Source organism: Marmota flaviventris, chromosome 10 (assembly GCF_047511675.1).
Source record: "Marmota flaviventris isolate mMarFla1 chromosome 10, mMarFla1.hap1, whole genome shotgun sequence".
NCBI classification, from domain to species: domain Eukaryota; kingdom Metazoa; phylum Chordata; class Mammalia; order Rodentia; family Sciuridae; genus Marmota; species Marmota flaviventris.
In genome coordinates, this window is record NC_092507.1 from 53,549,638 (window position 1) to 53,574,660 (window position 25,023).

At 38.3% G+C, this 25,023-nt stretch overlaps 1 protein-coding gene across 4 annotated transcripts in view; it reads left to right on the plus strand.

Moving 5' to 3' along the window:
* Window positions 1-21,930, plus strand: part of Dnajc6 (DnaJ heat shock protein family (Hsp40) member C6) — a 152,984-nt gene extending 131,054 nt beyond the window's left edge. For all 4 annotated transcript variants that reach the window (XM_071618742.1, XM_071618740.1, XM_071618743.1 and 1 more), the window contains 6 exons: window positions 3,140-3,208; window positions 5,259-5,378; window positions 11,865-12,128; window positions 15,557-15,699; window positions 18,147-18,323; window positions 19,469-21,930. In XM_071618742.1, the coding sequence (XP_071474843.1) occupies window positions 3,140-3,208; window positions 5,259-5,378; window positions 11,865-12,128; window positions 15,557-15,699; window positions 18,147-18,323; window positions 19,469-19,570 (875 nt within the window). In that variant the 3' untranslated portion in view covers window positions 19,571-21,930. The remainder of the gene's footprint in view (window positions 1-3,139; window positions 3,209-5,258; window positions 5,379-11,864; window positions 12,129-15,556; window positions 15,700-18,146; window positions 18,324-19,468) is intronic.
* Window positions 21,931-25,023: the final 3,093 nt, after the last annotated feature.

Consider the following 25,023-nt stretch of genomic DNA (forward strand, 5'->3'; position numbering starts at 1 on the left):
GGTGCTGAGGATAGAGCCCAGCGCCTCGCACATGCTAGGTGGGCACTCTACCGCTGAGCCACATCCTGGCTCCTAGAAACAAATTTTATGGGTGATTTCCAACAGTTATTTTCCCCCTATAATGAGGATTAAATCTAGGAACATGGTACCTCTAAGCTATATTCCCCATCCCTTTTTTAAAAAACATTTATTTTTTAGTTGTAGTTAAACACAATATCTTTATTTTATTTATCTATGTGGTATTGAGGATCAAACCCAGGGTCTCGTATGTGCGAGGCGAGTGCTCTACCGCTGAGCCACAACCCCAGCCCTCCCCATCCCTTTTTATTTTGAGACAAGTTCTCACTAAGTTGCCCATGCTGGTCTCAAACTTGCAATCCTCCTGCCTCACCCTCCTGCATTCCAACTGGTCTTTACTCTTAAACTACTTGAAATGGGTCTATAGGAAAATACACAAGAAGTTTACTTCTCATACATGAGTGGTGCCCTCTTATTTATTTTTAGTTGTCAATGAACCTTTATTTTATTTATTTATATGTGGTGCTGAGGATCAAATCCAGTGCCTCACATATGCCAGGCAAGTGCTCCATCACTGAGCCACAATCCCAGCCCTGCGTACTGTCCTCTTAAAGAGTGTCTCCTCCATGCTTTTAGGATATATATATATACACACACATACACATACATACATACATTTCCCTTTCCATTGTACTTATTAACTTCCAATACATGGACTCACTTACATATGCATCACAGAATGAATATATATATATATGTGTGTGTGTATATATATATATATATATATATATATATATATATATATATATATAATTCTGTCACAGATAACTCAAAAGAACGAATGAAATAAAAGTTTTAAAAAGTTGTTATTTTTGCTTACTCATTTACAATGTAAGTCTTGTCATGGTGGTGCTCAAAATGATTCCATTTCATACAACATGAGAACCAAATTGTTGCAGTGGTGTGTGTGGACCCTGTATGCCTTAGCAACCTCATGCCTCTGACCTCATTTCCCATTTTCTTCCCCTTGCTCTTATCTTTCCAACCCTACTGGCCTCTTTGATATAGTACCAGTTCTCCTCTCTACCTCAAATACTTCTTCCTAGACATCTGTGTAGCTAACTCCTTCAATTCCTTTGAGTCGTTGCTCACTGTTACTCTCTCAATGGGGTCTATTCTGCTTCATTTCAAATAGCAGTTTATTGTCTGCCCTGTTCTACATTTCCCTTTCCATTGTACTTATTAACTTCCAATACATGGACTCACTTACATATACATTACGTGTATTTTTTGTTCTTACTAGAACATGTGTCCCACAATGGCAGGGATTTTTTTGTTTATTTTTGTCCATGAATGTGTCCCTACTGCCTGACAAGAATAACTGGCACACAGTAGGTGCTATCTTTCTAATATGTAATTATTAAATTAATGAACTCAATTTTTGTCCTACCAAAGTTTCTTAGATGCATGAGCTGGTGAGTGTAAGGTCATTCAATGAGGTTAATGCTCATTTCCTGAGGTTAATGCTTTGAAGTTACTGTTTTGAGGGCAATACTTCTTTTGATGCCCCTGGACATGAATGCTCTTACTTCAGCCTGGCAAATGGGATCTAGTTCTGGTTTTTGTGAGCTGATTAGACCCAGCTTAGGCCAGGTATCACTCCTTTATTTTGTAACTATGTTTCTCATTTTGGTATGTCATGCCAGTGAGTGAGAATTTTCCATTATCCTTTTTGGGAAAGAAATTATTATTCTACTGTTAGTCAGTTACATCATCTTCACGTGGGACAGCACATAGGTAAGAGTCTGATGTCAGCATGGGGAGGTCAGATCACCCACCTCCAAATTCTTGGGGTGCTTCTCCCAGGTTTTAAATAAGCTATCACCAATCTCCTCTAAAGAATCAAGAAATTTGAGCTCAATAAATATTTTTTGAATAGCTATCCTGAAGAGAATAATCACTAGGGAAATGGTGTTGGAAGCACAAGTAAACAACTGACCATAAAGAAAGGCAAAATAGAGTTTTAATTATTAGGTAGTTGTTATTATTTTTTGGTTACATATTCCTATCTCTGGCTGATTGTAAGTTCTCAGGGTTAGGCAATGTGTCTTTTAGGTTTCTGCTCCTTGGTATGGTTCCTTGCATATGGTAGGTAGTTATCAGGGATTTCTGGGTTTGATTGTTAATAAGTTTGAAGTTCTAGTGATTTGTAGGGATATAAGACTAAGATCAGAGTTTAAGGGAAATCAGATAGCAAATTTGTCTAATTTCCACTTCAGATTTCATGTGGGAAAAGAAGGGAGGAGCAGAAAGGAAAGAGTCATTATTGCCGATAATAGTGTGTGCTTTTTAACGTACAAATGGGAAGATACTTTGTGTTAGCATTTTACTTACTCATTTTTATGGGCAAAACTTAATGGTACCTTAGAAAGAAATTCTTTCTTACAGCAGAACATTTCTTTCAAATTCTATGTTTGGATCTTTGAGAAGGGTCAGAATGATCTATTTTGAAGCTGTAATAGGTTTTTGTTGAGTGACAAGAGACACACCCCTGTCACCAGCATAGTGGGTGGTATCCAGTCATTGCCCAATACATGCTCTGAATGACTCATAATTCTCAGTTCATGTCATAACAGAGGAGAAAACGGAATTTCAGTTCTAAGTGGATCATGCTTCAGTACCTTTGTTAATGCTGAGCTAAAGAGAATTGAGTTTAAGGATTTTCCCCTAATTTTCTTATTGCCCACTCCGTTAAGTATAGAGGTGGGAAACACAAAGTTGAATGAGAATTCTTGCCTTCAAGGGAGCCACAGTTTAATGAAGACAGATACACACAATTATAATCCCAAGTGGGTAAACACTGCGGTAAAACAAAGGTGGTGCAAAGAAGGATCAGAGGTGAATAATCTATGGCTTCTCTGAAACCTTATGTGAGCATCCATAGAGAAAGGCAGAAAATGCTAAGTGCTACAGAGTGTGGAGGCAGCTCAGGAGAAGTGAGCGGTGGGAACTTGAGAAGCTAGGCAGGCTCTGCTGAAGGGGTGGCTTTGTCCTATATAAACTCAGGAAAGTGGCCTCTGAGGGATCTTGTTCTCACTCTTTTTCTTCTTGCCCTTTGCAGCTTCTAGCACCCCTGCTGTGAATATTCAGCCAGATGTCTCTGGAGGTTGGGACTGGCATGCTAAACCAGGTAAATGCCAGCAGGTTCTTTTTGGTACACATTTAACCAATTACTAATTGCAAACATAATCCTTCACCCAAGATGAGGTGAATGCCTAAAACAGGGGGTTATATTCCACCTATGTAGTTTGTTTTTGTCATCCCTAAAGATGACATGATGTCATGACAGTATTACTCCTCACTCTCACCTGCTAAATATCTATCTTGACAATTGAATCAGACAGATCTGATGCATGTCTAACTCTACCACTGAGAAACTTTTGAATTTTTTGATAAGTTTTTAACCCAGGTTTCTTATATGCAAAATGGAGATAATAATTGTTATCTCCACAGTTATGTAAGTTTAAGTGAAATAACATAAATGTTTTCACTGAATAAATAAAAATATTTTTTCTTCATAAAATGCTTGTTTGGGGTTGAATCTGTTTGTAACATATAAGATCTCTTTCTCAAGGCTACTCTGTCTTCAACTGAGAACTGTCTGTGTTATCTGTCACTGAGTTCCTAACATTGTGTGCACACACACACACACACACACACACACACACAGACAAGGTACTTAGCAAAACTTTCTGAGTCAGTTGTTGTTTCCTTTTGTTTTCATTATGGCTTTAAAAAAGTCATAACATAAAAAAAATCTATCTTTCCTACAATTTCCAAGAACACAGTCAACACATGCATATTGTACAACAGATCCAGAACCCCCTGCCAATCATGCATGATTGAAACTCTACATCCACCAAAAAACAACTTCCCATCTCTCACTCTCCTCAGCCCCAGGTAATGATTGTTCATCATTCTACTTTCTGTCTAGGAGTTTGTACACTTTAGATACCTTAAATAAATGGAATCTTACAGCATTTTTCTTTCTGTGACTGGGTTATCGTGTTTCATGTATCTCAGGTTCATCCATATTGTACTACATGAGGACAATTATTTCTTTTTAAGGCTGAATAATCTTCCCTGTTACATATGCCACATTTTCTGTCTTTCACTGTCAATAGACACTTAAGTTGCTTCCACCTCTTGGCTGTTGTGAATAACGCTGCAATGAATGTGGGTGTGCAAGTGGCTCTTTGAATTCCTGCTTTTCATTCCTTAGATTTATACCCAGAATTTAGGGTTGCTAGATCATAGGGTAGGTCTACTATAAAATTCTTGAGGGACCTCATAACTATTTTCTACAGAAGCTGCACCATTTTACATTCTTACTGATAGGTGCCTAAGGATTCTAGTTTTTTCACACCCTCCCCAGCACTTGTTATTTTCTGTCATTTTGATAATGGCCATTCTAACAAGTGTGGGGTTGGTCATATCTCATCATCATTTTGATTTGCATTTCCCTAATAATTAGAGATGTTGAAAATCTTTTTATATGCTTGTGGCCATTTGTAAGTTTTCTTTGGAGAAATGTGTGTTCAAGTTCTTTGATTATTTTTCAACCATGTTATTTGTTAATTTGTTATTGAGTTATAGAAGCTTTTTATGTATTCTGGATATTAACCCCTTATCAGATATGACAGTTGGTGAATTCTTTCTTTCATTCCATGATGTGTCTTTTTACTCTGTTGATTGTTTTCTTTGCTGTGCAATTTTTAAGTACAATGTAGGACCATTTGTCTACTTCTTCCTTTTATTGCTTGTGATTTTGATTTTGTAGTATGTGTTTTAAAAAAAATAGTAAAGCGTTGAACTCAAAGATGCTGGCCAAGATGCCCAAGGTCATTTAGGTAGGAAGAAGCAGAGCCAGAATTCTTCCCATCCAGGCCTGACTCCAAATGCCATAAGAAAGAATGAAGTCAGGCAACAGGAGAGGGAAACAATGAGAATCATAATTACCGTGAGTGGCCAGGAAAGAGCATGTGCCTGTTCTGTGCCTTGTCCTTGTCCCTGTCACCGTTCACCAAGTCAGAGAAACAGGGTCTAGAAACTCCTGATACATTTCTAAACCCTGTCCTAATTTGGCTGAGAGACAAATGACTAGTAGCTTTAGAATTCTGAATTTTAGAATTCAGCCTTTGAGAACTGACTCATTTTCAATAATCTTATTTCCTTCCTAGGAGGTTTTGGGATGGGAAGCAAATCAGCTGCCACCAGCCCAACAGGATCCTCACATGGCACTCCTACCCATCACAACAAGCCCCAGACTTTGGATCCTTTTGCTGACCTTGGGACACTAGGTACAAGCATCGCAGGTTAAAATATAAATGACAATTGAGGCTAAAAAGCTTCAAATACAAATCTCGGTCATCACAGCTGTCACTGCTACCCAGGATCTAAAATAGTATATACACTTAAGGTATATTCTGAAAGTTGAAATTGAAATTTTTAAAAAAGGCATTAAATATTGGGTTGGAAATAATTTCTATTAATTAGTTTTCCTACTGCCTGATCTTGATAATGGCCATCCTAACATGTGTAAGGTCATTCATATCTTATCATCATTTTGATTTGCATTTCCTTAATAATTAGAGATGCGAGAATCTTTTTATATGCTTGTGGCCATTTATAAATTTGTAACATGAATGTAGTTAGAGCTTCTAGGAGCATATGACACTAGGGTTTGGCTGTAACAAAGGTAATGTGTAGAGAAATGGTCAGAGATGAGGGTGGTCAGGTGGATTTGTATCACATGATGCCACCCTTGCAGAAACCTTACTGTAGTGTTACCTGTGAGGACCTCACACTCTTAGTCTTCTTGCTCCCCTTAACCACACTCTGTGTGGTCAGTTTATAAAATACTATACAAAAAAATCAACTCTTTTGGTCATATTTCATGTTTTTCACCATAAGTTAACAGAAGATACAGGACAAGTTTTCTGTGAGCAAGTGAGTTTGGAAAACACTGGGTTTGGTGGACTTTGATTACTACAAAACTTTTGAGAGTTAGTGTTCATGTTGATGCCTTTCCATGGGGATACGATAGTGAACCTATTTTACTGAGGAACCTATATTCAAGGAGTATTCATTGAAGTACATGGTCTAAAACTTCTTTCTTCCTTCTCTAGGGCAGTCGGGAGTGGTTAAGTAAGCACTGAGTGGCCCTGACACAAAGGTTTGCATTGGCCATGTTAATAGTCTATGTTCTCAGAAACTCCTCCTGAGACATTCAGAGCCAAATCATCTTCGTGCATTGTGAACATGGCTGCCATTTTTGCCAATCATTGTGTCAGAATCCCAACTTTGCATTTGTACTCTTTAGACCTATTTTTTCTTTTTAAGAAATTTTGAAATTATTTTGTAGAGTCATCTTCTTCTCTTCCCTTATTTGTATCTTAATGTAAATTTCAAAAATTTAAGTAATAACATTAGGTGAAATTCTACTTAAAATACCACTGACTATTCATTTTTTATATCTTTATTCATCATCAAATATTTACTGTGTGGTTTCTCTGTGCTAGCTAGCACTGTTTTAATAAAAACCAGCCAAACTAAAAGAGAGCAAAATTCCTGTCTTCCTCAAGCTTATAATCTGAAAGGAGAAAAAAACAGTAAATGAATAAGTATATAATACAATGTCAAGTCATAAAAATAATAATAATAAGCTGGATGTGGTGGTACATGCCTGTAATCCCAGTTACTCAGGAGGCTGAGGCAGGAGGATTGCAAGTTTGAGGCCAGCCTGTCTTAAAATAGAAAAAAAAAAAAAGGACTAAGGCTATGGCTCAGTAGTAAAACACTTATGGGTTCAATTCCTAGTACCAAGAAAGAAAGAAAGACTGTTAATATTTATTGAGGGTTTTACGATGAAACAGGTACTATTTTAACGTTTTACTTATATTATTTAATTTGATCTTCCTAATAATCTTTTGAAGTAGGAACTATTAGGTGTTACTCAGCTTTTCATTGCTGTGACCAAAGTACCTGAAAAGAATAACCTAGAGGAGGAACAGTTTATTTTGGCTCATGGTTTTAGAGGTCAATGGTGGATGGACTCCATTGCTATGGGCCCAAGGTGAGGCAGAACATCATGGCGGAAGAGTGAGGTGGAGGAGTGCTGTTGCATTCATGACAGACAAGAAACAGAGAGAAAGAAAAGGGGAAGGGTCCATATCTCCAATGTTTTTCACCATAAATTAATAGTGGTTATAGGAGAAATGTTTTGTGAGCAAGTCACAGGGAAGATGAACCCTTCCAGGGCACACTGTCAGTGACCTACCTCCTTCAGCCACACACAGTTAGCAGTCAGTCCATTCACACGAGGGTGGACTAATGATATTTCAGTTACCATAGTCTAATCATTTCACCTCTGACTATTCCTACATTAACACTGGAGCTTTGGGGGGACATTTTATATCCAAATCATAACATATTATAATCCTCATTTTATAGATATGGGAACTGGGGCACAAAAGTTTGTATAACATACCCAAGTCACAAGGCTTTGACACCAAGATGTCTATCTCTGGAGCTTGCACTCATACCCCTATGCTAAGTGCTATGGAGGAAAAAATAAGAAAAAGACAAAGGGTAGGATAAGGAAAGGAAGGAGGTGGTAAATGATGGATGGGCTGGAATGTTATTTTAGATAGTAGATAGTTAAGAAAGGCCTCTCTGAAGAGGTGATCTTTATAGGAAAAAAAATCTTTATAGGATTTTTAAAAATCCAGTGTTACATCTTGCATTTAGTTGTCATGTCCTTTTAGATTCCTTTAATCTGAAAACATTCCTAGCCTTACTCCATCTTTTATGATATTTATATTTGATAGGTACAGACTGATGGAGAAAAAGTCTCGGTTTGGGTTTGATCTTAATTTTCAGAGCAGATGATGTCTGCCACATTTCTTCACTGTGAAGGTATCAGTTTCCCTTTGTAGCTAGTAAGTAATCTGGGAGAGATATTTTGAGATAATCCTATTTGAGAATATACTATTTCCTATTTGACTTTTACCCAATAATTTCACATTTGTTTTTAGTCAGCTTTTTTGCCACCATGGCTGAAAGACCTCACAAGAACAATTTTAGAGGAAAGAAAAGTTTATTTGGTGTTCACGGTTTCAGAGGTCTCTGTCAATAGATGGCCAACTTCATTACTCTGGTCCCAAAGTGAGACAGAACATTATGACAGAAGGGTGTGGAGGAGGATGGCAACTCAGGACAATGTTAAAAGGAAGGAAAGAGAGAGAGGGAAATTGCGGGGGGAGGGGGGTGTTGCCCCACTCACCAGGGACAAAATATAAATCCCCAAACCATGCACCCAGTGACCCTTTCTGCTACCTGCCTACAGTTATCACCAGGTTAATCCCCATCAGTGGATGAAGCCATTGATTAAGTTACAACTCTCATAATCTATTCACTTTGTCTCTGAATGTTCTTGTATTATCTCACACATGAGCTCCCAGATGACCTCTTTTGTTACATAGCAGCTGCAGTCAGACAGGAACTGAAGGATTGAAGAAATTCATAGATATACTGAGATAACCTAAGCCAGAATCTGGGGCAATAAAAGGATCAGAAGAAATGGTTTCTAAACGGAAACCTGTGGTATGGTTAGAATTAAGCCAGGAAAAGGAGTGCAGGCAGAGGGAAGGGGGTGTTTAAAAGCCCCACCCAATTCTGGAGAGCAGGATGAGCTGGGATCTGTGGTAGAAAGGTGGGGGTATGGTGTTGAACAAGTATGTCTAACTCAGGAAAGACTTCAGTATTGGTTTGGACTCCAATCTGAGTGCAAATTGAGGAGACAATTTTGCATTTTAGGAAGATGACTCTGGACATTTTGTAGAGAACTGGTATGAACAGGGCAGGAGTGGGCATGGGAAAGGCCACCTGCAGGGTGCTGCAAGAGAAAATTAGATAATGAAACTGAGCAATGGCAGAAGAACTACCTGATATTTAGTAAAGGAATTTAGTAGAAATTGATAATGGATTGAAAGGAAAATTGAAGAAGAAGGGACTTCTCATCCCTTCCAGACTTACTTACTTGGAGGTCTTAGCCACTCTGAGCCGGTAGAGCTGAGAGTGGGAAGGAAGCTCACTTTAGCTCATCTTGGCAATGGTTTTTGACCCTTGGGCCTTAACTCCCTCATTCAATAGGAATTTTTGATTACCTCCTCTCTGCTAAGAATTCAGGCTGTAATAGAGGACCAAGGCAGATAAAATTCCTGCTCTTTGGAGTTTGGATTGTAAGAGAGAACTCTTAGTCAAATGTAAAATACTCACTAGGGTAGGCTACACAGGATGGGGCATTAAAAAAAATTCCCCCCCACCAGGCACTTCTGATGGCAGTTAAGTGTGAGAAGCACTGCTTCTGCTTTGATGACCATAGCAGCGACCTCTGGGCTTAGCTACTGATTTGTATTTCTGTCAATTCACTGCTACAGTGGCAGTAACAATTAGAATTGCTGAGCCAGTGTAGAAAATATTCTGGAAGTTTGGAAGGTTCGATATCAGAAAGTCCTAGTGTTGGGCCCCAGGAGAGGCAGGGTCAGTGTCTGCAGTAGTTCACACTGTGTCTGCGGCCTGGCTCAATAGTGTTTGATAAAATAGCAATGAGTGATGAGTGTGGTGGGAATATGGAAGGTGTTTTTTATTGTTGTTCTTTAGGGTTTTCCATCTTTAAAACATTTAAAATAATAGGACAGATATATTTAGAATAAAGTAAGCTTCCCTAAAATACAAAATGAAACCCCAGTTCAAATATCCACCCTTAGGTGTATGTTAAGGTGCTATTTACAGGAGTACTGGGACACGTGGAGAGGCCTCATGCCGTGTGTTCCAGAATGACAAGGGCCATGCCACACTTTAGCACAAACCCTGCCATTACCTGTTCCTAAGATCAGGTATTGTTGAGTCCATATGGTACACCAGGCATGTGGTTGGCATAGGAGCTTGCCTTATTTTATAATAGTTCACTTAATTCAGGGGTTTTAAAGTGCTTTCACACAATTTTTGTGTCTCACTATACCTAGGATATAGAGATAGTTTTAATTTCACAGATGAGGAAATTGAGGTTTAAAGGGGTGAAGTTTTTCACCCAGCTGGAGATGTTTTAGATTTTGAAGGATTTTCTGTATCGTGTTTTGTGTATAATTCCAGTGCCCAGCATAATGCCTGGCACGTAGTAGGTGTTCAACAAATACTAGTGAATAAATTAATGCATGCAAAAATGAATGGTGAATGAGCGACAGATATGGGCTCAAACACACGGTGACTCCAAGTCTAGTAGCCGTAATACAGTTTTCATAGTGGGGAAGGAAAGAGGAGTCTCAGGGTCAGAACAGAGGGGAAATATCTGTAGAAAGAAGAGATCGTAAGGGAGGAGTTATAGAAAAAGGTCGGAGCTTTGGGGAGGAATTACGGATTTGGGGTGCAGAAAATGAGGCAGGATGCATACGGTCAAGTCCAGCTCACTTTACTAGCCACGTGCTCGTGAGATGTCAGTAAACCTTTCTGAGCCTTGATTTCTTCCTCTTTAAAGTGGGGCCAGTAATACTACTTACCTGAGTGATGGTGTTGTGGGAATATGGATAGTAAGTTTTTTCCTATAGATATTTCCCCTCTATTCTGGTCCTGGGACTCCTCTTTTCTTCTCCCTGGAAATGTTATATTACTGCCATTGGATTTGGAGTCAACCTGTGTTTGAGCCCAGCTCTGTCACTCATTCACCATTCATTCTTTTTTTTTTTTTTTTGCGGGGGGGAGGGTACTGGGACTGAACTCAGGGGTACTCAACCACTGAGCCACATCCTCGGTCCTTTTTTGTATTTTATTTAGAGACAGGGTCTCACTGAGTTGCTTAATACCTTGCTTTTACTGAGGCTGGCTTTGAACTTGAGATCCTCCTGTCTCAACCACCTGAGCCGCTGGGATCACAGGTGTGTGCCACCACACCCAGCATCACCATTGATTCTTGCATGCATTGTTTATTCATTCATTCTTCCTCTAGTATTATTGAACATCTACTATATGCCAGGTGCTATGCTGGACACTGGGCACTTGTGTAGGTCAAAGGTACACATGCATATAACCACATTTAAAAATTCTAAAGAGCTGTATAAACTTAGTTGTATATATATTTTAGCATGGAAGGGTCCTTGGAGCTCACCATAGTTCAGCTTCTCATTTTACCTCTTCAAACATTGTAATGAAATGCAAGCAGTGTGAAAATGAAATTTACTTGCAAAAATTTAAAATAATTTTATTTGTTCTTGGGCACTATCCATGCTTTACTCACACAGCAAACAATGATTAATTCTGATCATTGAAGGTTAAGTAGCTCCTTAGTGTGTGAACTTTGCTCTAGTCCCTGATCTTGTCATTTGTTAGTTTTTACTATCGTGAGGAAATAAAATCTGCTCAGAAGTGGAAGGTGAGGGAGGGGTGGCACTGTGGGAAGAGCCAGAGCTCTTCTGTCTTAGAATCAAAGGTCTAGATTCAAGTCCCAGTTCTGCCACATTCTGGCTGTGTGACTTTGACAAAATCATTTAAGTACTCTGAACTGCAGTTTGTTCATCTGAAGAAAGAATGAATGAATATGTGCCTTAAAGTGTCATTGTGGAGATTAAGGAAATAATACATATTCCTGCGATTTCTTTACCTGTTAGGAAGGTTAATTGTGCTATCATTCAAGGCATTTTCACTGAAGTCATTGCAAACAGTATCTTGAGATGCAAGAGTTAGAGGTAATTCAAAAGAGCCTTCCCTTCTTTCTCCCCTTCTTTCTGTAGGTAGCTCTTCATTTGCCAGCAAACCCACTACACCAACTGGGTTGGGTGGAGGATTTCCACCTCTCAGCTCACCACAGAAAGCATCTCCCCAGCCCATGGGTGGAGGATGGCAGCAGGGAAGTAGCTATAGCTGGCAGCAGCCACAGTCCAAGCCACAGGCCAGCATGCCACACTCCTCTCCCCAGAACCGACCCAACTACAACGTGAGCTTCTCAGCTGCCCCTGGAGGCCAGAGTGAGCGTGGGAAAGGATCAACTAATTTGGGTAAGGATGACGACATGGGGCCTAGATATTGAGTTGCCTGTGATGTTATACGGACTTAGTTTGTGTATCTGAAGGCAACAACAACAACAACAACAACAAAAAAAAAAACAATTCTAGTAATTTCAAAGACAATCTTGTAGAGACACCTCATGATTCCTACTCCTCAGGTGGTACCTGGAGCATCCTGGGTCTTTTATGCTCCCAAACATGTGTACCATTTTGTGATTGCTAGTTTATGTCTGTCCCTTTCTGAAGTGGAATCAGATGGATGGTAGGGACTGTGTCTTATTTGACACATTATCAATAGAACCTAGCATAGTATATGGCATAGGGTAAGCACTAAATGGATCTTGAACGGATGTGGGTAGAAGGGTGGATGGATCTTAAAGCTCTATTTCCTTTGAATGAGGGTATAGAAAAAAATGTTGGAGATCTTTTTAAAAACTGGGTTCAAGTTTTTTCTTGGGTCCCAATGAGAGGACTGCACATGTCTTGAACATTTGGTCTTCTTGGTTCTCTGTTTAGTGGATTCCTGAGATCTGGGGCATCTTTGCTGGTGCTACCACTAATGCTAGAGGATGCTCTGGATGGGATTCTTGATAATGAGTAAAAAATAACACACTTTACATAACAGAATGGTTAGGTTTGAGTTGTCAAAAGACCTATTTTGATACACCTGACATTTCAGTTGATTTGATCATACCCTGTGGTGAGGTTGAGGGCCTTTCTCTCTATGGAACATGGAAAAAGGGAATTCTTCTACTCTTCACAGCAGCAGTAACCAAAAAATTTATCAAGTACTTACTACAGGCTAGGTGCTATTCTTGGCTTTTTTTTTTTTTGATGTATTATTTCATGTAATCTTCAAAACCAACTCCCTATTGTAGATGAAGGATTTATGATACAGATCTATAAAGTGATTTCTCAAATTGATTCATCTTGTGAGAGAGCCAGTTTTTGAATCCCAAAAATCTGGCTCTAGAACCCCTACTCTTACCTGCCATGCTCCATGACTGTGAAACAGATGCCTTTTCAAAAGTAACATGATGGAAATACTTATGTCAGGAAGATGTGACATCATGTTTATTCTTTGGTTAGCAGGGGAATTCCTGGGACAATTCCATAAAGTCAAGTGGTTACCCTCCATTTTTATTTTGAGTATATGTTGAGTGAGTGTCTTGGAGCATCTTTGTTGTAGAAAACCCTGAGTATATGGCAGTAAGCAAGACAGATGAAACCCCCAGTCTTGGAGCACTTAGATTTTAAGGTGTGGACGTTCAAGTATGGGTCCACAATGGTTTCCAGTCTAGAAAATATAAATGGATAGCAACTAAGAAACTGACTTTTATTTATTGATGTTAGGTGGGTGAATTGCTGTGTTTTCGTCCTATTTTGTTTTAATTTAACAAACAGATAGTGTGGTACTATTCTAACCTCTGCAGCTATTAATGCATTTATTCTTATGACAGCCCTGAGGCAAGTAATATTTTTAACACATCCCCATTTTCCAGATGAGGAAATTTAGGCTTAGCAATGATAAATAACTTGCCTGAGTTCAAATTGCTAAGTAGCAGAGTTGGAATTCAAACCTGGGTGGTTTGACTTCAGTCTTTGCTCTTTGCCATCATGGTAAGCTGCTTTTTCAAGCAGGTTGCAGAATAGATTTTTTTCCACAATACCTTTATTCTATTTATTTTTTATTTTTATGTTGTGCCGAGGATCGAACCCAGGGACTCAGATGTGCTCTACTACTGAGCTACAGCCCCAGCCACAACCACACTGGTGGGGGAAAAGCATTACGATTAATGAGATCTAGCAGCTGGGTATGGACAAGGAAGTGGCAGCACGCATAGATTTCAAATACCAAAACCCAAACTTTGTCCCATCACTGATACTAATTAATTATAACAGGGGAAAATCATGAGTATCTTCATCTGAAAAGAAGGTACAGTAGGAATGGAATTGAATTGAATTAAACAATCCAGATGCCAGTCCTAGTCTTGCTACATATATATGATTCTGAATAGATCTCTTAAGTTCTCTATACTTCATTTTCCTCATTTACAAAATGGCCATGAGATTTACATTACTGTTGTACACAAGCAATACCATTAATATGGACCAAATATGTTTGTGTCTTTCCACAATGTCAGAATTTATTGAATAACAATAAATTCACAATCTACACCACTTTCATTGTTTGCTATTGACCAAATATTGTGTCACCTGACAGTCATAGACTGGGCAATCTCAAGTTCTTTTATTCTATTCCAATCTTATTAAAATGATCACCTATGGGCTGGGGCTGTAGCTCAGTGGTAGAGCACATGTAAGTCCCTGGGCTCGATCCTCAGCACCACATAATTAATTGCTAATATCTATGACACTCAGATCATACATCTTACTCCACACAATGATATGTATAGGTTACAGAAAGACTAAGAAAGGCTCAAGGTGACCACAGGGTCTAGATTCAAGGTCTAGATTCAAGTCCCAGGAGACTGAATTGAGAGCAAAGGTAGAGAGCAGATACAAATGTGAAAGTCACTGCTGGTGGTCAGATAAGAGTACAAACCACTGTCGGAGTATAGAACTTCCTGTAGGCCAGGGCTTGGATGCATGGCAGTTTCAGAGTATCAGCTTGAAGCATCAGCTTGAGGTATCGGCTTGGAGTAGGCCCATTAGTTGTCATCATGTACAGGAGAAACTTCACTGAGCTGAAGCCCAGGAGCAGGGAATTGGAAGGTTTGTTGCTGTAGTGATATTCCTGGACAAGGCTCATGACAAGTAACCAGGTGATGGGGTCAGTGTACCATTGTGTCCAGTCTTGGGGTGCTCCTCCTTCTATGTTCTCATGTGAGTGGATTGCTTCATATAGTAGTCGGGCCTGTCTTTTTCTGATATGGATTTGATACACCTATGCATTTATGTGCTTCTGGTTAATTCAATATAAGTTCATAGGTGATCATTTTTATTAAGATTTTTTTTCCACAGTTCCTTTATTCTATTTATTTTTTTAATTTTTATGTGGTGCTGAGGATCGAACCCAGGGATTCTCATGTGCTCTACCACTGAGCTACAGCCCCAGCCCATAGGTGATCATTTTTATCAGCACAATTTAGTTATTAATTTGTGCCCTATTATTGTGCTAGGAAAATGGTGGCTTTTTGTGCAAACAAGGGGTAGAGTCATTCTACCCCAGCACTTGTTTCAAAATAGAGTGACTCATGGCACAGCGTGAAAACTATGTTCTATTCGTCATGGAGTAACTCGGAGCCTGCCCTCTACACTTACTCACAGGGAAAATGTGAGGGCTAAGGGGAATTTATACATGTAAAAGCACTTTGAAGACCCCAAGTCCTATGAGATCATGATGATATTCTGTTTAAGAATAAAACCTGTAATGATTTTCAAAACTTATATTGCAGAAGGGAAACAAAAAGCAGCTGATTTTGAAGACCTGCTGTCTAGTCAAGGTTTCAATGCCCACAAAGACAAAAAGGGACCTCGAACAATAGCTGAGATGAGAAAGGAGGAAATGGCTAAGGAAATGGATCCTGAGAAATTAAAGGTGAGTGAGTCCCTGTCAATATGATTATCCTACACCACAAGGTCATGGGTGTGGAGCCATTATTATGACTGCCTGATCATCTCCCAAATGCCCCACTTCCTAATACCATCACCTTGGGTATTAGGATTTCAACATATGAATTTGGGACAGGGCACAGACATTCTGCCACAGCACCACTGGAAGGCATCATGTTCTGGCAATTGCCCTATTTCAGTTGGTCCCTGAAGCTGTGATTTGAGTACCACCATGCTGCTTTTTTTTTTATTAGAGTTTATAGTTATGCATAGTAATTGAATTCATCCTGACAAACTTATATATACATGGAAATTGATTTCAGTTCAGGATCCTCCCCTTTTCCCTTCTCCTTTTCCCTCCTGTCCTCTCTCTCTCCTCTTCCATTCTCCTTCCTCTGTTAGACTTCCTATCACTTCTCTATTAATTTATATTTTATTGTTTCTTTATGTTGTCCTATCCTTCCCTTCCCCAGCCATGCCCTTTAATAGCTAAGTGGCTTTGGGGAGGGTTGCACATGCTGCTTAGTTTATTTAATAAAATAAAATTTACTTCATGGTTTGGTAAATACAGATTTCCTTTGTTTACCTGTTCAAATGAGCAATGCCCTCTTTGACTTTAACCTACGTCATCAGAACCTGTTCTAGCGCCATCTTGACAGCCAATGGTATGATCAGAGATAGCAGTAGCACGCTTTATGATATGGTTTTGTTATTCAGATGGCATTCAGATTCTAAAGATGAATGGTGTAGAATTTGGTGGAAGAATGTATTGTTTGTATTTTCTCTTTCTACATTGAAAGTTTTTTTTTTTCTTTTAATTATATTGACTGAAGCCCTCACCATCTGTTTTCTGTTGATAGAAATGTTTAGACACCCAGGAATTACCACTCTTGTAGCATCAGACCTGGAAGTTTTGAGGTGGAGGAGGAGGAGGCTGACGGAATGTGTGCATCCTGGCCTCCCCAATAACTTTCTTTACTTTAAAGTCAGAGAAGTTCTACTTTTTGATTTTGAAGGTCTAGGTGAGAGATTCAATTTGAATTGGGAGAGAACGTTTCTTAATTTTTTTTTAAAGTTTGCAGATCAGTGATGCTGATGCCTTTATTTCATAAGTGAGGAAATAAGTACTGTAAATGAGGCTCTTGTGTGTGTGTGGACGGGTGGATGAGGATTAGCTTGGAGACAGCAGGGTGGTTATGCTGGTGGAAGGTGTGAAGTGGTGGAAGAGGTTGTAAATATTAAGGTAATTGGAATGCTCATCACAGTTGGAGAGGCTGAATTGCTACATGATGACAGTATACATGCTGACAGTATAATAAATTGAAAGATCAGGGTCTAATCTTTCTCCCAAACCAGGGCTTTTATAGCAAATCAATCTTATGTTTTGAAAAAAATATTGCTATTCTCCATCATTTCCTGACATATCTGAATATTAGATGTATATGTATAGATCTTCTAATATTTTTTGAGAACAATGTATGATTTTTCATTTGCATTTGATTCTTATGTCAGGTAACATCACAGAGGTTTACTGTTCTTTCCAAAAAAGAATACTATTTCTTTATGCTCTGTCTCTGTGATCTTTATTCATTAAGCAAACTTTGATAGATTTTTATAAAATAAAGTTGTTTTTTAAAACCATGTTTGGTTATTCAATTGTTTAGGAAAGTAATCATCATTAACCATGACCGAACCACTCATCAACAGCAAACACTCTCAGTTAGGTGCGAACTGCAGTTGCATTATTATGATTCCTTCAACTTAATCGCCTCATGTGTACAACCATGAATGTTCATTGTCTGAATAAATGTCTAAATGAATTGATTCATTAATAAGCCTTTATGAGCTGTACTTTGTGTCAGGTATATTATTGGTTCCTGAGATACAGTAGTTAAGTAAGTAATAGTACATTTTCTCCAACAGTTCTGCCTAATGGCAGGGAAAGATGAACACACAGTTACAATAACGGGAAGCACATATCATGAGAGGAGTGTGTTTAAAGTACCGTAGCCCATACAAGTTTGGCTTTTTAAAAAAGGGATATTTATTGAGTTTAGGAAACAAAACTGAAGTGGGTGTCACCTCATGGATACTTTCAGAGTATATAATTAACTGAAGGGGTGATGAGGAAAGAATTCAAACTCTCAGAAATGATCTTTGTGAAATTTCTGACAGGCCTTTTGAAGATTAGTAATGTCCCAGAAATTTGGGAGGCTGAGGCAGGAGGATCACAAATTTAAGTTCAGCCTAGGCAAAGTCCTGTCTTAAAATAATAAAAAGGGATGAAAATGCATTCCAGGTAGAAGAAACTTGGAACATGCCGGGTATCTCAAAGTATTTGATGCCACTGGAGCAGGACAGATGATGGTGAGAGTCCTGGTAGAAAACTTCTAGACTAGAAAACATCTGAATTTCTTAATCCTGTGTTTACAGATTCTGGAATGGATAGAAGGCAAAGAGAGAAATATCAGAGCCCTTCTTTCTACAATGCACACTGTGCTATGGGCTGGGGAGACCAAGTGGAAACCAGTGGGCATGGCAGACCTGGTGACACCGGAGCAGGTGAAGAAAGTGTACAGGAAAGCTGTGCTGGTGGTGCATCCAGATAAAGTGAGTGCAGCCTGCCCTGTTGTCTCACTTGTCGGAGCCTCATTTCATTATTTTATGAGCATGTATCAACACAAAACACTTTGACTTCGCTGGTTGATTAGTCCATTTATTCAATAAAACTGATAAGTCCATGGGTTAAAATGAGATGTTTAAATAGTTAATCTTCATGAAGTGGGCAAATCAAACTATATAATACGAATAATGCAAGAGGGATTTACAGAGATGTGCATTCACCAGTCACTTAGTGTTAGGGCTTGGAAGTAATGCTGACCTATAGTCGTATCACTGGGCTGAGAGCTAGACAAACAAAAACTTTTCTCCTTGGAAGATTTTAGCAGAATGGCTAGCTAGGATTGTATTGAAAACTCTTTAGAATGTAGTTGGCAGTTGGTGAGAATCGACAAGATTTTTAAAATGGAACTAAACCTCATCATTATTTTGATACTGTCCATTTAGGCTCTCATGTACATATGCACACAAGTGCTACAAACTATCAGAAACTTCAGCTACCTCACAGCCCAGTTGCAGTTCATATAATCCATAGAAACAGAGCAGCGTCATCTAGCTGTCAGATGAACTGTACCAGTCACCTGATATGAAGTTATCATGGAAAACCTCTCCTGGGAATATGTGCTTCAGTCCCCTGTATTTGATTTCTGCCTCTCGATACTTTTTCTGACTACTTTGAATAGAAGAATTTAATAAGAAACAACATTAATGTTTGAATTTCAGTCATTTGAAAGGGCAATAGCAGTTCCCCAAAACATTTTACATCCTTTCTGCCCTTCTTATGAGTCTCAAAGAATTTAACTTTATTAGAAATTGGAAAATAAGAGTTCAGAAATGCAATCAGTTGGAAACAGGCTGTCATTAAGCTTTAGGATTTGGTAGATACCTTTGGAAAATGGAGATGCATCTTTTGTTGCCGAATAAGCTCTCTGTAATCTTATGGATGAATTACTACTACCTTATGTGAATTTCCAGGGGAGGTCATAATAATGTAATCACATAGATTAAAATAAAAAAGGAAAGTGACTTAATAGAAAAGCATTTAAATTATGTAGAACCCATATTAGCAGTGAACCGAATATAAATATAGTTTTTATCTGTGATATCTAAATGTATGTTTTTGTTCTTTTTTATAGGCTACTGGGCAACCCTATGAACAATATGCAAAGATGATTTTCATGGAGTTAAATGATGCCTGGTCTGAATTTGAAAACCAAGGCCAAAAGCCCTTGTATTAATTTGTGAGCTTTTCTATCTTGGCTGCAGACCTTTGTTAATGCTTAGTGTGTATCACAATTCTGAGGTTTTCACAGATGAACCAAAAATACCAATAACATATTTCCAGTACTAAACTAACTGTCAAATTACTCATGAATTAGTTTCTCATGATATAAAGAATGTGGATGTTTGGTTTTTCAAAGTCCCTGCCATAAAAAGATCCAAAGCATGAAAGGAACTTTAAGTGAGATGATCTTGCAGGGATACAACATTCCAGCCTGCCCTTTGGGGAGCCTACTCAGCATTTTGCCTGGGGAATGGAAAATTGAGGCCACCAAAGGTAAAGGCATCACTCCATCTCACTGTCTGAGAGTAAAATTAATGAACAAAAGTGAAATAGAATTACTTGGATTTCTTGATAGTTTTAAAGAAAGTTTTAATTTCTCTTGGAAATACATAATTTGAGTGATGGCTTTACAAAACTTCCAGGAACAGAATCACCAAGTATTTTTTTAAAATGGAAATTACTATGGCCTTCATCATAACAGTGTATGTGTCTTTTGGTTAAGGGCACTAACAGCTATAAATGATGTTAGATTGAGGGAAGGGATTATGCTATATTCCAGTGATTGCCACCCACTCTTCTTGGATAAGATACAATTTAGTGCAAATGTTGGCTAAAGAAAATAGGGATTGTGAAGCTATAGAAATCTTTATTTCTATCAGGATGTTGGGCTGTTCTCTTCCTGTCCCTTTAGAAAACTGTAGTTGATTAAAGAAAAAATTTTAATGCTATCACAACTCCAAACCTGGTTTGAAAGACCCTCCTAATTTTTCCATAAGACTTAATGTTTTTCTTTACTTAGCCAAGAAAACATTCTTAACTGAAAACAGATTGTAAAGCAGTTTGGCCCATTCACGATTTGTCAGGACCAATAGCTAGTATGGACTTGGTAAACACCAAGTTTGTGAGTGGTTGTCATAAGAACAGCCCTGATACTGTTGAGTAGAAGAGAACTGTCGTGGGAAGTAAGCTGCATGCCCCTCAACAGAGTCACGGAGCTTGGGATTTGCTTTGAGGAACCAGGTCCCCTCTTCTCCTCTGGTGAATCTGGATCCTTTGGATTATTGCAGTGGGGTTTATGGTTTTAAAAGTAGCTGTGGGTCCATAGGAGCAGCATTCACATAGGGACCTTTGGGAAAACAAAGCAAGAATGAAACTTTTCCAGACCTCAGACTGGCTGGATCTCAGCTCAGTGCTTTGGCAGCTTCTCATTTGGAGGAGTCATCTGTTTGCTCTTCTGTGATTTCAGTAGATTCTTGGTGAGCACGTGCACAAGGCAGATGGGCAAGAAGATTTTCATGCTGGTCTTTAAAAGTTTATGATCAATTGTTGTGAAAGCTTTCAAAAATTGTTTTTAAAAGACAATCATTGGGTTTTTTTGTTTGTTTGTTTGTTTCTGTCTTAAGTTTATTGTGGCAAACTGTACTGGAAAAGCAGCATGTCAAAAATACTTTAGGTTCTACACAAATATCTCTCTCTCTCTCTCTCTCTCTCTCTCTCTCTCTCTCTCTCTTTTAGTTATAAAGGTTCATTATTTATTTTATTTCACTGACAATGTGAAACTTGCAGAAAATGTTCTCTTTTTAAATATGCAGCTGTAAACTGTTCGAGGTAACCATAACAAATTAGGTGTTATTTATTAACGTATTATACAATAATGTTTGATCCAGTATGTGCTTGTCTTATTTAAAATTGGAATGTGAGACATGTTGCTGTGACCTGTTTTTTCTTTTCTCATTCACATTTGTAGATATTGTGTGAACTACAGTATATAATGATAATAATTAAAAGGCTATTATGTGGATGTCACGTACATTTTGAAATGATAGAACTATATATTAGCTTTGTATCATGTTTGGATAATTCATTAATGTTCACAGTTTAAAACATCATTAAACACTATGTAATTAGCAATGAGAAAGAATCTTATTTAAATTTGGGGGGCTCCCCCTCTGTTTTCCAGATACATTATAATTCTGGACCCCTATTTATCTCAAAACTCTTTAACAAATGCAGACCAACAGGTTTTTTGCATTCCTTTTAAATATCTGGTTGTGACAGAGCTTGTTGTTGATCAGGTTCACTGTTTCATTCATATTTATTGTAATATATTTTTTTGTTTTGTAAATATGTTATACACAACAAAATGTGATTGGTCTAAAATATTTGTAATGTATATTAAATGGCTCCAAAATATTTTTAGAAACCTAAGTTATTTTTGCACTCAATGACAAACTTGAATTATACTTTCTGATGTGATTCACTTCTGAAGTTCTGGGAAAAGAATATGAAAAGCATATAATACATTTGCACCAAAGTATAACTTGACAGGATTTCTTGACTTGTACTTTATTCTCCCCTTCCATCTCTCTCTCTCTCTCTCTCTCTCACACACACACACACACACACACACACACACACACTGATCATTCTACATGAATATTGTGTTTCAAAAAGAATCTGCATGGAAATCCTGGTCTCCTTTCTTAGAATATTAATGGATTTTAAAAAGTGCATTTCTGTGCTGATACTCCAAAATCAATCCTAGAAGTCTGAGGCTTTATCATAGAAAGTCTCAGATATTTTAATTCTTTAGGGACAGAAGTTGCAGATTCATGCTGAAAATCCAAAGTATATGACCCATCACTCTACTGTCTACATCTGGGAGATTGCTGAAGTTGGATCCCAGTGCCACTGAAGAAACATCATGGTGTAAGGAATGAGCACAAAAGTTGAATTCCTGAAACAGTTATCACAGCAACAGGTCAGTTCCTGCTGGAAATACTGATCAGGGAATTTAGGTCAAAAAGCAGATTTTGATTTTTCTAAAGATAAACCATAATGTTTGGACATAGTGGTATGTGTTGCTTTGAGACCAAATGATTGGGTCTGAATTCTTTTTTCCACTTACAGACTGTTATATTGGACAAGTTTCTTAACCTCTCTAAGTCTTTATTACTTGTAAAATAAAATCCTAAGGCCCCCGTGGTAGAAGAATTAGGGACTGTGTGTGTCACTTCTTATCAAGAGGGTACTATCATAACTACTGTTACTGTTACTGATAATAAGACAAAGTGTATGTATCACTTCTGGTCAGCCTTAGGGCTGGAATTCAAATGAGACCTCAGGTTGCGGGGAGTGTATAACATCAGTAGAAAAAGGCAAATGAAAGTAACTTACACCTTGACACTTATTCCTGTCTCCTTAGACTGAAAGAGACCTGTATACATAATGAATAGTTTTGCACTATATGTTCTATAAAGGGAATGGCTGTGTCACAAGAAGTGGTGGCTGATAATTAAGAAGGAAAACTATTTACTGATTTTAGTTAGTGCTCTGTCATACTTGTGTTTAAATCATGCATTGACCTGATATCCCATCCCAGTGCAAATATGAAACCTGGCATCTATCTTCCATGTACTGCTTTGTGTGTGTTTCTTTCTCACTTAATTCTTAGGGAAAAAAGTTTTTGTTTTTTTTTTTAAGAGGCGGGTTGTGAAAATCCCATTTTAGGAAGTGGAAACACAGAAGTTTCTCTGAGTTGGGTTTGAGGTAAATGTTTTCTGCAGGATAGGGAGAGTTAATACTATATTTGGTATTCTTACTAATATTTGTTGTGTTGGGACTTAGAAACTGGTACCACAAAGTCAAGGCCTCAGAAGCAGCTGCAGAAGCAAACTTCCTCTGTTTACCTTTTCCGGTCCTCCTGTTTCTCATCAGGAATTCTTCCCAGAGACGGGCCATAGAAGCTAGAATTCCTCTTCCCTGAAGTGGTCATAGAAACCAGAACCCTTTTCCCCTCAAGCCAGCCATAAAACCTAAAAACATTACTGTTTCTTTCCCCACTTAAGAGTTGTCCATAAAGAAATTCTTTAACTTACTTTGTTTGATGGTGGGTCTCAAGATCCCTATTTCAGAAAGGGTCCTCCTGCATGCCCTAGAGGATCAAAGTGTACATAGAGAGGCCAAGAAAAATCTGGGCAGGCCTTATTGGGCTTACCCTCAGTCTAGCACTATTGGGTCATACCCCTTTTGATCAACCATATTTCTACATGACTGTCCATGCTTTATTGAATATAAGCATAAAAATGAGTAGTTCATCTTGAGTCTTTGGGTCTTCAATCTAAAGATTCCTGTGTCTCATAAAACTAGATTAAATAAATTTGTTATGTTTTTCTTTTGTTAACCTATCTTTTGTTATGGGATGATGACCATGACCTTTTATGATGGGAAGGAGAGGGATCATACCTTTTTTTACTTATAGTTAATTCAATCAATATTTTGTGTATATCATATGCAAGATACAAATAGGTAGGGGAATATCAAATCAAGAAATGGTTTGAATGCCCTGTTAAACAAAAGGTGTTACTATTTTTCTTTTTAAAGAGAGAGAGAGAGAGAAGAAATAGAGAGAGAATTTTTTAATATTTATTTTTCAGTTTTCGGTGGACACAACACCTGTATTTTATTTTATGTGGTGCTGAGGATCGAACCCAGCGCCCTGCGCATGCCAGGGGAGCGCGTTACCACTTGAGCCACATCCCCAGCCCCTGTTACTATTATTTCTAATTACTACAATTCCTGCATTTGGTTCATAGATCCATTGTGGACTTTGATCTCATTTTTCCAGTTGGCTAGTTACCTTTGAGGCCTTAGCTTTTCTGTATGTAAAATGGAGATAAAATCTCGCTCATAAAGTGAGAGAATTGAGTGCAAGGAAAAAATATTAAGATTCATCCCAAGAATTATATGGTAGTCTTAAGCAGCATGACACAGGCCATAAATCTTATACATCTAAGTAACCTACTGATGGCAGATTGGAGATAGGAATTCAAGGTTTTACTTTCTGTTCTTGAGAAAATGTGGAATGGCTAAATGGAAGAACAGTTTTCTCAGTGCAACATCTGGCAAAGCAAAAGCAGATTTTTTTTAGGAGACAGGTAAAGCCCCTGGCAAGATGACTTTCTCTCTAGAGTGTTCAGTAAACTAAAAGGACAGCTGGTGTGGTCAGAGAGCTACTGGAGACAAACATTGTCTCAGAATGTTATGATTCCAGACATAACCCTGGAGCAAACATTTCAGTTTTTGCTTCTCGCTGTCTTTCATATTTTATTGGCAAGCCTTAGACACTCAAACCAAGCAGTGACTCTGAAGTCTTGTCAGTTTTCTCCAGAGTCATTTCTGTTCTGTGGGACTGGCCTCAGGCTAACATGGAAGTTTCCAGCAAACCTCTAGATGTGACTTTTCCCAGTCACAGTGGGTGGTTGAGAATGGTGGGGGTATGAGAAGATTTAATCCCATAGAAAATCCTCATTAATTTAAGATGGAAAAGGTTCTACTTCCTCTCTAGAATAAATTGGTGCTTTATAAAGGAGCTAAAAAAACCCTCATCAGGGTTTGGCTGATGAG